General features: G+C 34.3%; 1 protein-coding gene and 1 pseudogene across 5 annotated transcripts in view; one reads left to right on the forward strand and one right to left on the reverse strand.

The window, feature by feature from the left end:
* The window catches only part of MED23 (mediator complex subunit 23), a 45,390-nt gene that overhangs the window by 1,660 nt on the left and 25,304 nt on the right, over positions 1-18,426 (reverse strand). For 2 of the 5 annotated variants that reach the window (XM_063096208.1, XM_063096207.1), the window contains 14 exons: positions 18,051-18,225; positions 17,237-17,400; positions 14,943-15,067; positions 13,589-13,794; positions 13,319-13,499; positions 12,156-12,326; positions 11,581-11,797; positions 9,521-9,757; positions 8,909-9,074; positions 8,264-8,336; positions 7,048-7,262; positions 6,241-6,361; positions 5,438-5,569; positions 3,230-4,295 (listed from right to left, as the gene is read on the reverse strand). In XM_063096208.1, the coding sequence (XP_062952278.1) occupies positions 4,128-4,295; positions 5,438-5,569; positions 6,241-6,361; positions 7,048-7,262; positions 8,264-8,336; positions 8,909-9,074; positions 9,521-9,757; positions 11,581-11,797; positions 12,156-12,326; positions 13,319-13,499; positions 13,589-13,794; positions 14,943-15,067; positions 17,237-17,400; positions 18,051-18,225 (2,351 nt within the window). In that variant the 3' untranslated portion in view covers positions 3,230-4,127. Of the gene's footprint in view, positions 1-3,229; positions 4,296-5,437; positions 5,570-6,240; positions 6,362-7,047; positions 7,263-8,263; positions 8,337-8,908; positions 9,075-9,520; positions 9,758-11,580; positions 11,798-12,155; positions 12,327-13,318; positions 13,500-13,588; positions 13,795-14,942; positions 15,068-17,236; positions 17,401-18,050; positions 18,226-18,426 lie in introns of those variants that run through there. The other 3 variants (XM_063096211.1, XM_063096210.1, XM_063096209.1) reach the window with 2 other exon arrangements.
* LOC134378180 (divergent paired-related homeobox-like) lies at positions 1,211-1,781 on the forward strand (annotated as a pseudogene).

Raw genomic sequence — 18,426 nt, forward strand, 5'->3', positions numbered from 1 at the left:
TGGTGTGAAATTCAAAATTTGGAAAAATTCTAATTTTTGTGAAAATAAAAGGCTTATATTTCCCATTTTGGCAAAAGACTTATCCTTAGAAAATGATGCATACATTAATTTCAAATTAAAAATTTGCTGGCATCAAAACTAACACACTTATATAGGCCCCTGTACATAGAATAAGACTCCTAATATCAGGAGACAAAGCTACACCACCTGGCAAGAGATCATGTGTCCATGTTGTTCAAAAGATGTAATTTTTATAATAAACTCTTCATCATAAGATTCTATTGTCTACATGTTTCTAAATATATGCAATACACACACACACCACACATGCATATATACATCTTACTTAAAACTACTATAAGTATTTAAAAGGTCACAGTGAAGTCACCATTCCCAAAACATTGTAAGACCTTGGTGAAGCTATTTAAACTCTCTGGCTCTGGTTTTTTCAACTGTAAAATGGGTTATCATAGGCTTGGGAAATCTCCAAGTTCATTAATGTTTTACTTTTTCTAAGCCTCAAACATGATATAGGTTGATATTTTAGTATAGTTTCTATTCAGGTAGCCTTTTAAGAGGTAAAAGATATTCCCAAAAATCTATTCAGAAGCCAGAAAAATCAAACTGCTATTTTGTTTCCAAGATCTGCTAATGCAGATTAGGAATTCACCTAAAATTATCTGTGGCTTCCAATTGTCCCATCCTCCACTTACTCCAAGTATAGTATGTCTCATTAGCTAAAATCCTTAAACATTCTAAAAATTCATCTTGGCTCTGGAATATAGTGAGGCGAATGAAACAAAACAAAACAAAAACAAAAACAAATGAGAGTAAACTGTAATCAAAACAAGGAAAGCAAATTCTTCCCCTTCCCTCCAATTAATATAAGAACCCAAGTGGACTCTGTAATAAAGGAGGCTCCATGACAGGATTTTTATTGTGTGTTAACAGCTCTATGTTACAGAGCCACTACAATCTGATTCCTTTACATGTAACCCTGAATTTTAAATCTGACTGCTGCCTTTAACTGCTAGGCCTTTGTAAGATAAATATTTAATCAAATTACTTTCAGATAAAAGCAATTATGATGGATCTTACTCTGGAGTATACATTGTCTTAATACAATAGCCACATGTGGTTACTTAAATTAATTAAGCCTTGGGCTCATCCATCACTGGACCCGCACATAGGAGCACATCTAGATGAGAAGATGTCAGGCTCACAGGACCTTCCTAAAGGCAAGCACAAGAAGCATTCACAAAGGAGACGAACTATGGTCACTGAGAAACAACTGCATGATTTGAACCTCCTGTTCAATAAGAACCCATATCCAGACCCCAGCCTTAAGAAAGAAATGCCTCAAAAATGAACATATATCCAACAGTACTGCAGGTTTGGTTCAAGAACCACAGAACAAAACTCAGAAAAGCAGAACGCAAGCCTGTTCAAGAAGAAGCAGCTGAACCACAGCAATCACCTGAGGATGAAGTCAAGACTAGTCCTTCCCAGAGAAATATGCACAGACTACCCAGATCCCCTAATGGTGCCGATCCTAAAGCCCTAGTTTATACAGATATTCTGGTACCCTCATTCCAGCTCATTGTATGCCCCAATTTTAAGATCCCTACACACCACTCCGGCCGCAAACTAGTCCATTTTGGCTGCTGCCAGGATCCTAATATATATGCCTCTATCCTATTTTAGAATCCCTAATTTGTTCTCCAAGTTTCAATTCTGATTCTTTTGGCTCGTCATCTGTACAAAGTAGAGAGAGAAGCTAGACACGAAAGGTCACACTGTTAAAATCTGTCATAATTCCCATATAAGAGAATATTTTTCAGCAATTAAGGAATGAACTAGAGATATACGCAACAACATGGACAGACTTCAAAAACATTAAGTGAAGAAAAAAAGACACAAAAGACTACCTATATATGATTCTACTTATATGAATTCCTAGATCAGCAAAAACTATAGTAGCAAAAAGATTAGTGGTGCCTGTATGGTAGAAAGAATTGAATAGAAAGAGGCACAAAACAGATCTATTTAGACTGCGGCCTTGCAACAACAAGGTCACAGGTTCAGATTCTAGAACAGGCCAGGCAACAAAACAAAACAAAACAAATTTACTGGGGTAATAGAAATGTTTCATATATTAATTAGGGTGGCAGTTAGCTGGGTGTATAAATTCATCAAAACACATAGAACTGTACATCTAAAATCTGTGCATTTCACATAAATTATACTTCAATAAAAAATAAATATATATAAAAAATTAAGGCTTACACACAAAAAAAATTTTAAAAAATTATGGCTTAATATAATTAAAAATTCAGTTCCACATTTCAAATGTTCAACAGCCACATGAAGATACCTACTACTGTACTGGATACACAGGTACAGAACATTTCCATCATTACAGAAAGTCCTATTGGACAAAGCCACTCTAAAGTTACTATTAATTTTCAAGAAGAAAAACTCTTAGGATGTAATGAATATAAAGGCATTATTTTTCCTCCTCAGCCATATTTTAAACTCAAAGTTTCTGACTTCTATTAATGTCTCTGAGTAATAATTACCTAAAAGCCTATGTGGAAAAAATCATATTCTCATTTTTTAAGCAAGAGAGAGAAAAGTGAATTTTTAATAAATTAATTGGAATGTGTATGTCCTGAGGAAGTGATAATACTGATTTTTACTTCCTCTATTCTATTTGTATAACACTAGTGTGACAATTATTTTCATTCTAGATCTCAAGGCAATATATTCCTCAAGGCAGCAAGAATATATTGAGAGTATATTAAGGATAATACTTGAAATAATTTCTAGTGTAAAATTTCTGAAGAATTTTAAAAAGTATTATTAGTCTGGAAAAATTATTTATACCCTTATAAAAATTTTAAGCTGGACTTATATTGATATTGTTGATATCGCAATAATATCAACTATGAAGAAAATAAAGGTCTAGGAGGAATGTATTTAGAAATAAGAGTTAGAAGTATTGTTGATTAAATTCACTCATTGTTTTTGCAAAAATCAGTAATTCTTAATTTCTAGGCCAATGCCAGTCACCAACTGTAGTGTAGAACCTGTGGAGGAGCCCAGTTCTCTGCTGTAACCCAGCAGGCACACAGCCTGACACACAGCTCATTGAAAGTGAGTCATTAAAGAAATCATACAGTTTATTCATTCAACAGACTTTACTAATTAGTTTTCAAGTCTTTCACAATGTCACTTCCCCCCCAAATTAACAATACGTCTCTCAAAATCTAATAAACTCTAAAGAACCGAAAGGTAGACTATATTAAAAAATACAAATATTTTTAAATTTTAAGATTATAAAAATTTAAAGAATCACATCATCTGCCAGGTGAGTGTATCAACCTGCAAGAGCAATTAATTTATTTTTAACAACAGAGATTGGAGAATCAACCATTTAAGCATTATTTTATTTAAGTTTACTCATTTTCAATAGGTTATTTTCTTACATGGCCTTCAACTTATTTCATACAGTAAATTCAAGTCCACAGCAAAGGCAAAAAACTGCCAATCTATCTTGACAGAAACATTAAACTATTTACTTGGAAATTTACAGTAAAGTTTTCAAGCCATTCTTAAAAGAATCTGAAACCTTGTTTGTTCCTTCAATGTAATATAATCTACAGTCCTTGACTCAATAAAAATCTCTATTATCCTGAAGCTATACCAAAGGAGATTTATGTATAAAAGGATTTGTAATAACTGTTTTATATACTTGCTGCCTTTAAAATAATGTATTTGAAGACTGCATATGCCACTAATAATAAAAAATAAAAACAAAAACAAAGGCTGGACTAGGAAAGTGCCTAGTAAAAGTCATTTGATCACAGATACCTCTATGTTCCTTGGTAGCTCTAATAAATTGTTATAAATATGAACGACATGTAGCTTACTTGATCTCCTAGAGACAAAAACATAGATAAGGAGTTATAAGGTGTCAACAGATTCACCACTTGAATCAAAATAAAACAATCTGAACATCACTGCTGCTTTTACTACATCACTGTAGCATGATCATGTTCAGATTTAATAGATGAGTCCACTTTCAAAGATGGGTATATTTCCATTTTCTCCACAGTACACTGACTTCACTGAGTTACTGGTAAGGACACTGGCACCTGATTAGACTGCGGGGCTGGAGACCCACTGTTTATGGCTTGTGGAGGCACTGCAGCTGGTTCCATCTTGCTAATGTGTGTGATGAATCGAAGACGAAGTTTTAAAGCTGGTTTTAAATTACAGATAATCTTCTCTACCTAAGAAATGAAAAGACATTAAAAACACTTTAACTAGAGAACTTCAACTTCCCACCTTTGAAGAAAGATTTACACATATACTGAGACAATAAACTAGGGAATGGAGTGGGGTGGATGAGAAGTTTCTTTACATGTTCTGTGTTTTAACAGAAGCAAATACAATTCCTTCTTTCTTGCATGAGCGAGAACACATCAACTTTATCTGACATTCCTGCTGAGGCGTAAAGGAGTCAACATCACCCCAACCCCAGCTCCAAACAAAGAACCCAGTAGACTAAGATTTATATGGTTATATAGCAATTTAAACTTCCTTTCCATAATAGAAAAAAATAACATTAAAGTATGTATTGGGAAGGGGGAGACAAACTTAATCTCACCTATCTGTCCTACCTCCACTTCTCTAAAATAGCCCAGATTCTGTTTCCTACACATAGGAAACTCCATTATAATTTAAGGAGGTTTTTTCTACTTTCAGACACCTCTATCAGGAAGTGCCCCTTCATACGTTGAGTCAGAGTGTATCTCCCTTTAATTTCACCAGAGTTCATACGCCCTTCAAAGTGACGCAGAATAAATCTAATACCTATTCCAAATGGAAACCCTCCAAATAGGGAGGACATGAACAATTCCCTAGGACTTTTCTCTTCAGGTTAAGCATCCCCATATTCTTCAAAGACTCTTCATGAGTTAGTCTTTAGTCAGGAGTAGTCGAGAATCCTGAGCTCAGTCTTCTAGTCATGCCACAATTCATCCAGTGTCCCCACAGTGTACAATAATTAGTGTGGGGGAAAGGAGGACTTCCTTCACTCTTAACACAACACCTCTCTGGTCTTTTCAGCAGCCAAACCACACTGTTTCTCCCTAATGATTACTATTAATTAACCCCTTAGGCCTTTTTCAGATGTTCTGTTGCAAATATCAAGGGGGGAAAGTGTGAGAAATTATAACATGTATTTACTTTAATACTGTATCTAGAATAATATGCCCTTGTTGTCTAAAAAGGTCCGATATCAACTCTTTTCCCTTAAAAGAAAGTTTACAAAGACAAAAATACTCTCCCAAACAAAAAAACAGTCTATCTGTACATGTTCAAATTTCCTAAATTAAACATCATTAAAAATAATTAAATAAATTTAACTTACTTGTTCTTTTACGCTGTCACCAGTAAACATATACTTCATATGATATAGGAAGTCACAGATGGGATCCATGTAATTTAAGTGGGCGCTACACTGGTCTACATTCAGTAGCATGTCATAAAATGCTACACCAATCTATTGAACAAATAATGTAAAATTATTTAAGTGGTGGAAAGTGGTTTGATAATTCAGCGTGATGCAGCTGGAATCCATTGCAACATTGCACTGGGGGATAACATGTTTGTTGTAGGAACTGTAACAGATCATACATACCTCAGTACACATGGGAGATGATACAGCTTGCATTTACAATGGAATCCATAGTGCTACAAAATGCCCCCTGAGAGACAATCCCCTTTTTAGACACCATATCTCCATATCTCAATTTCGGATAACGGAGTTCTTGGGTATCTTTTGGATTGTACCTTCTTAGTTCCATTTGATAGCTCATGCTGTTGAGGTTTTCTATTTGGCTCAATTTCTTTCTCTCTACATCTTGTCAGAAGTAACTGACTTCATCGATGATTTTTATTAATTCCTCTGCACTGTAAGTTCTCAAATGCAATTCTCTATCCTTAACTTCTCAACCTTTACGATGGATATTTCCTCCCCTACTTCCAATTCAACACATCCCATTCCAAACTCATCATAAGCACACTAAATCCTCTAAAATTGCTCTTAGATCCTACCTAAACTGATTTCACTACTAATGGTTGTGACCTGCAGTTTGCAAAACACTGGTAAGGAAAACTAAATAGATCCTTCAAAACTTAATCTTATCAAGAAAACCCGGAGTAATATTTTACCTCTATCATACATCGAGTTCTCTCCTGCTGAAATCTTTGTAAAAATGGTCCCACAAGATGGTATACGTAAAGCAACTGGAATTCAGTCTTCACTATGGGAAGAAGTACTTCAGTAAGAAACCTAAAATTTGAAGATAAAAATAAAAATCTTTGTGACTCGAAGTCAGTTGAATTGTTTGAATTTTATTAATACAGTATTTACAAAACTATTACAAGTATTTACAAATCTGTAATAATTTTTTCAAAGTTTTCCTTAAATTGTGTTAACAATAACATTTCTAATGAATCTCACATCTCTCACTGATTCTTTCATTTGATTACTGAAATAAACACTTCAGACTTAGGAGTTATTCTTAACAGCAAAACTAATAAATGACAGAAGGTGAATTATCTGGAATAAAAAGAGAATAATTAGTCTAATATAAATGCCATTTTCAAGAAGTTTGAATCTAATTAATACTAAATTTATGGTCAAGAAAAAAAAATCAGAAAATAGGCTAATATCAGTTATTAAGCTCAAAAGGCAATTTTTGTGATATATTCTGGAAAAAGCATACATTTGACTAAGCCTTCTTAAACTGTTAATGGAAAACTAGATACCAGATTATTACTTGCACATACATATCAATTTTTTTTTCAAACAATTCTGAAATAAAGGATCTGGCTTTCTGATTAACCAGAAACTTTACTTAATTTAAACACTCTTACTTTGCCAGTACTTTCAATGAGTAAGACATATATCTCATTTGTAAATGAGATTTTTAAAAAAATGAAAAAAGTCAAATTTCTTTGAGAAATAATACTTACTTTGGAATGAGAGAAAGTTGCCCAATGCTAGAATGGTGCCACACGGCATGTGCTAGAGCTAACGTATAGCTACAGCTCATCTCAGAGTAAGACTGATGACAAGCAGTGAAATCAAAGAGGCGGAATGGATAGCCAACCCACTCTGTTTCAGATGTCAAGCTGGGACTGCTGATAACACTCACAATTCGATCATGAAGCACAATCCAATATGGCTCCTTTAAAACCAGAGGAAACTTGGTAAAAAATACAACTTCGACCCCAAAGCCAAAAATAATAGCACTCATTCTTTAAAGTTTTTTACTTATTCAGCTGTGTCTGCACAATGCAGATTTTGAAATACAGTTGGGTGGCTTTATAACTGGTTAAATCAAGTCAGTAACAACTAGGAGAGAAGTGTCTGTAAGTTAGAGGGCTCCATATACGTGTCTGTCCAGCTCATTTAGTATCTCATATTTACCATGCAGTATAAGCTGACCTTACCAATAGTTACAATCCAGACAACACTGGTAAACATATATAATTCAGAAATAAATATATACATTTTGGAGGGGTGTAAGAAAAAAATGGTTCATAGAGGTATACAATCAAACAAGTCTGGAGAGCACTGGGTTAGACAACATTAATCAAAGATATCACAACAGAAAACTATGTAGCGCTGACTGGACACTTGTGGAAATCAGAGAAGGGAAATGTCATGTGAGCTGGAAAAGTCAGGGAAGGCTTCACTGAGGAAGGAGCAGGCTTTAGCAAAGCTGACAAAAGGAAGAAGAAAGAAAGAGCAGACTTTAGAGAAGCTGACAGAAGGAAGAAGAGTTCTGGCATAATGTCTTATTCACCAGCACACCAGAAGTACCTAAAACATGTCTCAATGAGCATCATTATTTGCATGAGCAAAGGCTCTTGACATACAACATTTTAAGTGGCCCAAAGTAGATCAGATTATGATGTAAAAACTAAGGTTGGATAGGCAAGGTGGTACTTTGCAGAGACCTATAAGTCAGGTAGACATATTCAGATGTGATGCAGAAAGGCAAAAATATAATGATTGTAGTTTTTTAAGCAGTAAGAATATGAAAGACTTTACAAATATGAAACATTTCATTAATTTGCATGATGTCCTTATACAAAAGCATCCTATATGCATCTTTTCCATTTGGCTGACAGGAACAGCTAGCTGTATATCACCATTAACTACGTATTACAATTATTAACTCACTGGTAGGGCAGTGATGATCAAACCAATTGCATTCATCCATGCTGTAATGTTCTCTCTTGGCACTAAAGGCTGACTGCAAGTGGGCAAAAAAGAATACAAATGTGAAATTATAAAAAACATTTTATATGGTTGACAATGGATCTTATTTTGAGAACACAGGTAATTCAGAAGACTGACAATTGATCTACACCAGTAAAACTACAATGAGTTTTCTTTAAATAAAAATATAATACAGACAAAAACTCAGTAAGGCTTTTGTTGTTGTTGTATCCCTTAACAATAGTTGCTGGGCTGAGAATACTATTTCCATTTATTTACACTTCTTCCTCAATCATTATCCCCTACTTTATGCTGATCTTTAAGAGAACTGAAAGACTATTTTTAGTGACAAGTTAACATTACTCCTAAATTAAATGTCAAACAGCCAATAAGGAGTAGAAGTACAAACAAACCCAGGTCTTCTGACCCTGTCCAGGGCTCATTCCATTACATCTATATCACAAAGACAAGATCTGGAACCAGAAGACAGTTACCATCCAATGTGCACTGGCCTTGGAGCAACAGGTTTGTCTAACAGTTTCAAATAACATGCCATTCTCTTTACAAATAAACAATAAATCAGATTGCATAAAACAGAATACATACCTTTTCAAGACAACATTTAGAAGGGCATTCCCGACATCTTTGCCTGAAACTGCCAAGGCCATGAGCTCCACACAAGTAACGTGCAGAGCGTGAGCAGCTGGGTTGGGAAACTCATTAAATCTCCAGTCACAGTTTGGGAAAGGACCAGGAGATTTGCCAGCCATTGGTGAAGATAATTAAAGCAATAACAATTTGATTATTTTAAAATTAATGGCTCACATTTGTATAGTGCTTTACAGTTTTCAAAACATTTCACATGTAAGCATCTCATTTGACTACCAATTTATCTGATTAGGAGCTTTCAAGAGGTGATTTATATACAATCAGAGAGATTAAGAGGCAAAAAAAATCAAATACAAGTAAGTTTGACATGATTGAAATGTATTGATAGCAACCGTTTGATCTCCATAAAGTCTGTTTTCAAACATAAATTTTAATGGAGAGAATTTCAGCCTCTCTGGCATGATGCTGCTGTTTTTAGAGGTAACAATAAAAATTATCTTTAAAAAATCAAAGAATTGGGATATATAAAAACATTACCTTGAAAAGAAAAAATATGTTCTCATAAATCAAGATACTGTTATTTCTGGAAAATCATAATAAAAAGGATATTATCTACTAGTCTGCCAATCAATCTGCAATAGTAGGAGTCATCTGGGACCCAAACATTGTCCTCCCGTGCATTCATAGCGCACTTCAGGTAAGTGTCACTTAGACACCAGCCCTGCGGTCGATTATCCTTGAGTGAGCCAATGATCGCATGGACAAGCTTTCGTTTGAGATATGCACGCTCTCTCAGGTGCATTTCATAATAGTGCAGAGTATTATACAGATAAGTGACTGGACGATCTGCCAGGAAGAAAACAGATCACCACAATGTTTATCTGGTTACCAATAACTGTGAAAAACTAATCCTCTGGTTTTAAGATTACCAAAAAACAGCCCAGTAGATTATGAAACTATTTTACATGCTGAGCAATTGTATACAATGAATTTTATTTTTTTTATTGAAACATAATTGATTGTACATATCTGTGGGGTACTGTGTTGACTGTCAATACTTATGTGCAATATGTGATGCTCAAATTAGGATAATTAATATATTCAACATTACACAATATAAACATTTTTTTGTGGCCTCTACCAATTTCTTGCTAACTTCCCTCCCCCTCCCCCTTTCCCACCTCTGGTAACCTCAGGTTCATTCCCTCCTTTTGAAAGTTTAATGTATTACAACGAATGTTTTAATTTTAGGACAGGCAGAAGGCTTCTAATAATACACACAATTTGTATTTAAGAAAGTTCATACTCTGAGCTAGCAATTCTACTTCTGGAAATTTATACTGCAAAAATGTCATATAGCAAGAAATGTCACTGCAGCATTGTTTATATAAGCCAAAGATTTGAGACAGCCTAAATGCTCAAAAACAGGGTACTGGTAAAGTAAATTATGGCATGTATGAGGCAGCTCTTTATGATACAAATTATCAATCCTAATTCACGATAAAAGTGGAAAAAGCAAGGTATACAACAATGTGTTTATTATACTCTGTGTTTTAAAAAGATGCAGGATATCTACAGGATGATATATAAGAAATTATTAAAAGTGGCTGACTACAGAGAATGAAACTGGCTAGCTGGAGGATATGGATGGGACTAATTACTTTTTACTGTAAATTCTTCTCTATGCCATGTGTATATATTACCTAATCCCCCAAAAATGTTTTTAAAGGAATGTTCTCTTGAACTTCATACCTATTCTACAGTGTTAATACACAATTCATACTTCTGCTTCGGAGGAAGATATTTTAGAGTAAAGACTAAGAACTAAGAACTGCCCACCAGACAAATACACTTTTTCCCTATAGTGGCTGCTCTAGGGCCTTCACACTTCTATCACCGACTCTACCACTCTCCAGTTACTATGCTTACAACTTCAGAGTTTTCTTTCCTTCAATATTCTCTCCATCACCACCCAATCAAGTCCTACTCCTTCCTCCTTGACCATTTGTCCCTTATAATTTTCAATGCCATCATCCTTGTTTAGATACTAATTATACATCTGAGCTTTCTGACATGTCTTTGAAATGGCTTCCTCTTTCTAAGACATGCTGACAACTACAGCTGGTTTTATCTTTTCTAAAATAATGCTTTCCATGCCATAGTCTTAATAACTTCCAGTTGACTATTATCTGCAGGTTGTAAAATCAAAACTTATCAGCCTGGCATTCAAGGTGATTTACAGATAGATGTTATCTCTCTTTCCAGCCTTATTTCTAGACTTCCCTGGTAAGAATTCTCAATTTGGCCCAATGAGGCAATTTTTCTTCACATATGCCTTGTCCCAAATGATCTCTTCTACCTACTATGCTCTTTTTTCCCTTCTGCTTATATAAATCATATGCACCATAGTTCAAATCCTACCAATTTAAGAAGCCTGCGACATCCATTTAGTTTACAGTAACATCACTCTGTTCTGAACTCCACTTTTATTCATATTTTATGTCATATATTTTATGCTTCATGGCATCATCTCACCGTCTTATCCTCAAAACACTTTTATTTTTAAATAATTAAAATAAAACCTTTAGAACCACTATTACCACATAGTCATGCCCAGCTACTTTTGTTTTTAGAGGGATTAGATGGAATTAAAATTAGAAAAAGCTCACCATGAAATTTATATAAGCCTCCTAAGTGATCCAGTAGAGTCTCCAATGATTTGGATACTGGAAGCAACTCTAAAAATCTGTGGATTACTATATCAAACACTGGAAGGAATCGGAGACACACATTTCCAAAATAGATGGGCAGATAGGGGGACTGGATCTGTATGGGAGGATCAACCTGTTCTGCCAGGCCCTCAAAATACAGCTTCTCTGGATATTTCTGTGGAAGTGAGAAGATGATAAATGTTTAGGGCATCTTTTTTTACTTTTTTAAAAGAGCTAAATAAACTTAATATTGTTTAGATGTTTACTTTTTATAAGAAAACATTTTAAATTATACTTTATTATACTTATTTCTTTTTATATTGTAAATACCCATGTCGGCTAAAAGTGCAATTTCAATTTCTTCTGAACATTAGAGAAACTCTAGAATTTTGAAGAAGTTGAGAGAGCTAATTTACTTCTATACAGACTAGAGAGAAAAGAGTAGAACCATAGAGAAAACAGCCTAATCAATTAACCAAGTACCGAAGTATGGCTTTAAAAGGGTTATCTGAAGTGCTAATTACAATTAGTACCTTGTGATAGTTCATATGCTTGGTGTGCCAGTCGTTCTGTAGCCAGTGCTCTGGGGAATTTTCTTTCACAAAGTCACTTACTCGATTTCTAAAATCATTTGGTTTGAGCAACAGCAACTGAATTATGAAATAACAAACCTGGGCTTCATTTCCTTCATGACTACGCATGGCCTTTGGAGAACAACAGAAAAATTATATGAAAATGCCCAACCCATGCAAAAGCATGGCTCTGCTACTTGATAGTCTAAATTTCAATACAGTAAAATCTTACTATTATAAGAATTTCCTTAGATGTCTAGTCTATCCCAAACCAACTGTTCAGCATTTCCCAAACATATCTGACTTCTTCTTGCCTAATTTTGGTTTACCATTCCTTCTGCCTGAATGACCATCTTTTATTTCTTGACATTTAATCTTTCCTTCACGATCCATCACCTAGGTATATGTGATCTCTCATTGTTTCCTGGCAATATTTTCCTACACTTCTATCTTACCCTTTTATTTTATTGATTCATAGACTTACCTTATTTCCCCTACTATATTATAACTACCATTTATCTATGCTCCACAGCTAAGAGATTAAATGTTAAGGAATTAAGCCACCACAAATAACACCACCCCCCCAGAATTTTTAAAAATGCAGCATTTTCCAGTCTGGTTCAATGTCTTTTCTTAAAATTTTGCCTGAAACAGACATCAAAGTCAGGAGAAAAAAAATATTTGGGGAATGTTGGGTGGCTATGAGAAACATTCATTTATGATCATGGCTACCAAAGTATACAGAAATGGTTATATTTGCAGTCGGTAAAGAAATGCAGTGTCTTTTAACTACTTCTTTTCTCATCTGAGAGCCTTTGTGAATCAACTCAGGGTCTAACTGCTTGTATTTTTAAAGCACCATGAGGCCAGAACCATATCTGTTTTATTTACTTCTGTACCTTCTGTGTTTAGAACATAGTAGATATTCAATACATACTTATTGAATGGATGAATAAAGAACTGGGAAATCTCTAGCTTCTTAGGGAAGTGATAGCAGTGCTCAATTATGGTATAAATCTATTAAGTCCTTTGAAGCAATATAGAGTAGATCAGCACAAGATCTATCAGTTACACACCTTGATCCAAAAGAGAAAAAGAAAGCTTAGAAACTTATCTCTTCTTACCAGGCAGAGAATTAATCTGTCCAATGTAACAATGTTGTACTTCCATACCATGTCATTAAGAATTTCAATGCATTTATTGAGTTGCTGACCCCCAGCTGATGTAGAGAACTCATACACCAGGAAATCTGCAAATGTTCTCACATGGGCTACCAAGGCCCTGGCTCCAATTCTCTCTAATACTCTGCAAGGCACAAAGTAAGAAATAAACTCTATTGCTGTATGGATATAATGGTTTGCCAAAGGGAATGTAAATCTAGGTTTTTGGCTTACCTATAGCCAATCTGATTAATATGATCTGTGTCCAAGAGCATTTTCCAGAGAAGGCAAAGGAAGAGAGGAGAGGAGCCCTGTGTAGAGAAGTGGGTAATGATCTCATTTTCGTTTGTCATGGACTTCCACTTCCTATACTCCTCCTCCACGTTTTTTTTCAGATTAAAACGGCTTTCTTGAGGTACATTATTTTGTTTGAAGAATGCCTAAAAGGAAGATCAGAAATTTCATTGGTTATAGTAAAATGAGCACTGGATATGGAGTTAAGAAACCAGTTCAAGGTCTGATTCTGATTTAATAATCTGTAAGTGATCTTGAGCAACTCAGTAATTAAGGCCTGAATTTCTGTATCTGGGAAAGATATAGGCTTGACTAGATTATCTCTAAGATTCCTTTTCTTAGATTTCCTAAATAGAAATTCCAAGCAAGCCTTAATTCAAAGCTTCAATCATTAGTTGCCACTTCTGCTAATCTTAGAAAAAAGTAACTACCCCTTGGTTACATATTTTACATGGTGTCTCTTAAGGAAAATCCACTAGGGCTGGCCGTTTAGCTCAGTTAGTTGAAGCATGGTGCTGATAACAACAAGGTCCAGGGTTGATCCCTGTTTGGGACAGCCACCAAAAAATAAAATTAATTAAATAAATAAAGAAAAGTCCGTTAATCTGCCCAGTGGTTTTGAGAGTGTGGTTCCCAGACCAGCAATATCAGCATGACCTGGGTCTTGCAAGAAATGCAAATTCTCAGGTCCTATCCCAGATCTACTGAATTAGCAGCTCTGTGTCTGGGGCCCTGCAATAACTAGCTTTGCAAACCCTCCAGGTGATTCTGACAAGTTTGAGAACTTCTGCTTTAGCCCTCCTAAAAGTTATGAAAAACAGATGTTCATCAAGTCTTAAATTTTCTCTGAAAAGTAGAAGACAGATGAGGTTTGACTTTCTTCATATTCTAAAAGCCAGGTTTATAGTTTTCCTGTGTGATATTTTTTTTAAAAAAATTCACCCAAGTATAGCATATGTATACTCTATGAAGCTTCATTAAATTATATTTCTTCCCATTTCAGTTCCATGAGAGAGAAAAAAATTTTTCAGGTAATGTGTTAATTCCCATAAGATCCTAAAACTTTTAACTATTAAGATAAAAGCATAATAATTAAATTTTCAGAAACACATCAAGTTCTAGAATGGAACAGGGAACAACTCAAGAGATTTTGGAAATAAAAGCAAATTTTTTTTTAAGAAAAGAAATAAAAACTAATTTTCTTCAGATGTCACCAAGACTAACTGTAGATTAACACTGTAAATGGGAAGAAGGATTTCATATGTATTCAATATGTAATTCAAGACCAGATTACCTGTAGAGGGCCTGGAAAACAGCTGAGGGTGTGTGAAGCCCAATTATGAGGTGTAAAACTCATGATGGTCTGAAGTATGTCTTTACACCAAGTTCCCTGAATTGAATCAGACCCTGTAAAAAAATCTAAACATAAACAAATAGGTGTAATCCAGATATAAATGATCATATTTACAACTCAAAAACATATTATAAAGCCACAAAACTTTTGTGTACTCATGGAATTTCACTGCAGTGCATTCATCGCTTAACTAGTTGTATGCAGCCTAGGATCTAAATTTTCTTAGTTTGAGTGGTTTGGATTATCACATTAGTAAATACAAGCACAATTAGTGAAAAGATGACAAAGAACATTTGAAATCTCTTTTTTTTTTAGGTTACAGAGCACCAATGATACAACAGTGGTACAGGCCCAGCACTATTGTTTGTTAGTTCACTCTGCCAATGATTAAGCAGTACTTTATTGAGCCAAGAAAACAGAATTAAGAAAGTAGATGTCTTTTCTGGTGATTGAAAAAATTACACACTATAAAAATAAATCTCTAAATTAAAGAGGTATATTTCTGTAAAATAATATAGTTTTCATAAATGTATTTGAGGTTGCTAAATTCAGTAACTATTTCTTCAAAAGAATAATTCTCAAAGTGTGGTCTGCAGACTTCTGAGGTTCCCCAATATCCTTTCAAGTATTCAATGAGGTCAAAGCTATTTAAATAATAAAATAATAATCATTGGCTTTTTTACTGTGCTGATATGTGCACTGAAAGTGCAAAAGCAATGGTGGTAAAACTGCATTGGCCTTTGGCACAAATCAGATAGCGGCACCAGACTATACTAATAGCCATTATACTCTTTACCACACGCTCTCAGTGAAAAAAAAAGTGCCTGTTACATTTAACGATATTGTTGATGAAGCAGTAAAAATTATTTATTCTCAATCCTTGAGTGCACCTATTTTTAATATTCTGTGTGACAATATGAGAGCATACACAAAGTGTTCCAAAGCAGGATTGGTGTCTTGAGGACAAGCACATGTGCAATTATTTGAGTGCTGAGTTAAATCAGCTACTTTCCTTCCCCCACAATGGAATTTCAATTTTACTTGAAAGAATATCTGATAGGAAACTATAGTTATTCAGATTTAGGCATTTTACAGACTTTTTTTTTTTTTTTAATTAATAAAGCAAGCCTGTCCCTTCAAGGAAAACAAATGACAGTATCTTTCACTAATAATACAATTTGATCTTTCAAGTGAAAATTAGAATTTTGGAAAACTTGTATCTACCACCATGAGCATGATAGCTTTCCAAAACTTAAAAGACATTTCTAATAAAATTTATAGTGTTATTAATAAGTGTAATTTTCTGATATTATATAATGAAATGTGTCAATATTTGCTAAATCTACATAACTCAGTGACCCAGTGTTTTCTAAATGACCAATTCATAAAGTTATAAAATGCACATGGATTAAAAAATCTTTTAAATGCACATAACAGATGAGTGGATTATACTGTAACAAAGTATAAGAAGTTCACTGATAGGGTTTTGGACTCCACATTGCAGCTACCCTTTAAGGAACTACCACTTATCCAAATTTGGTGTGATATAAAGAATATTCACAATTATTTGAAAAGGCTGTTAAAATACTACTCTCTTTTCCAAGCTCTTATCTGTGTGAGGTCGTTTTTTCTTCACTTATCTCAACTAAAATAACATTAATATATTGCAACAGATTAAATGTACAAGCAGTTATGAGAATCCAGATATCTTCCTTTATATCAGACATTAAAGAGATGCAAAAATGTCAAAAAATGGCACGTCTTTTCTTTAAAGTTTTGTTTTAGAAAATACACTTTTTTCATAAAAACATTACTTATGTTAACATGTAATAATTGTACTATTGTTATTTTTAAATGAATAATTTTTAAAATTTCTCTATTTTAATATCTAATCGATTAAATATCCATAGATATAATCCATATAAAGAGAAACTCTTTGGGAATTTCAATTTATTTTAAGAGTATAAAGTAGTCCTGAGACCAAAAAGCTTAACAAACATTGCTTAAAATTATGTCAGATGGCTGAAAACTGATGCTCAACCCAGTTAGAATGATAGTACATAACAGAGCTTCCATTAATGACAGAAATAGTGAAGACAACAAAGCAACAACTGGCTTTTCTTGAACAAATGAAAAGTATCTTTTTAGTGTGTTATCCTCATAGTAATCAGTTGAATCATAGCACATTTTAATTCATCGGTTTTTATAGTTTGTTGGTTGCATACTCACTGTACCTGTTACATGAGTTGCTCTAGCTAAGGTCAATATCAAGGCGCGGTTTAGTTCTTCAGATTCTGCTGACAGCACTGTTTTGGGATCACTAAGAAAGCGTGTAAACTGCGGCTGCACCTCCGAGCTACCTAATGCCGTTATAAGCCTGAGTGCAGTGCTCTCAACACTAAAAGGTGGGAGAACAAAAGAAATGTAAACAAGTTACATATAAAATTTTAGAATTATGGGATTAAATCTAATTCTAGGTTAATTACAATGGAAAAACATGCAAACTATGAATTTTCCTTCATTGATTTAAAAAAACTCCTCTTTTGTGTGAGAATGAGCTTTGCTTAATTTGTTTAGAAAACCCAAGATGCCAAATTTCATAGTGAAAACCATCTGACATTTTCACATGTTTGAAAAAGATAGCTTGTAGCCCGTCAGACTAAAAAATTACACCTGGATTTCAAAAATTAAATTTTTCTACCTGAAATGTATTTTCACTTAAAGCAAAATCAGTCAAAATGATGTGATACTTTAACCATAATCTGAAGTATATTTAAACCTAGCATTCTAATAGGCTAAATTAGAAAATAATAATAAAGGCCTTGGAAACACTAATTCTCAGTCCAAAGATCCTAAAGCAAGGATTATCTTAATCAGTTTCTATTTTAAAAACTGGATTCCACTCCTCTATTGGAAATAAAATACTTTAGAAGCAGAGGAGTTTTATGACAAATAAATACAAAAAATTATAAGGTAAAAGATGAAGTTCCCTATCTTCACCAAAGTTTTCAGCAAACCTTAAGGAAAGAAGGTCTTGAATGAGCTCACCAAAGATGCAGCTGGTTCTGGTTTGTTTGTGCGACTGCAGCCAAAGTGTGAAGATGACTCAGGAGCTGGACTCTGTAATGAGGCTGAATGTGGTGCATCCGGTAGCTGAACATCTCGAGTAGTGTGTGTAAGATCCCCCATGCGTGAGACTTAAAAACAGTTGGCAAAAGCTGACCTTGAGGAACAAGATAATTTAAGGAACCAGTTATTAAAAGCTATGCACTAAAAGATATTTGAAGAGCGTCACATTGAGTAAAATGTATGTAAAGATTTGATTGTGAAGATATAGACATACGTGCGCACGTGCACACATACACACATACATATATTCTCCATATTTTCTTTTTCATACTTTAATAGTAAGAAAAAAAATCCA

The sequence above is a fragment of the Cynocephalus volans genome, chromosome 5, assembly GCF_027409185.1.
Source record: "Cynocephalus volans isolate mCynVol1 chromosome 5, mCynVol1.pri, whole genome shotgun sequence".
Taxonomy (NCBI): domain Eukaryota; kingdom Metazoa; phylum Chordata; class Mammalia; order Dermoptera; family Cynocephalidae; genus Cynocephalus; species Cynocephalus volans.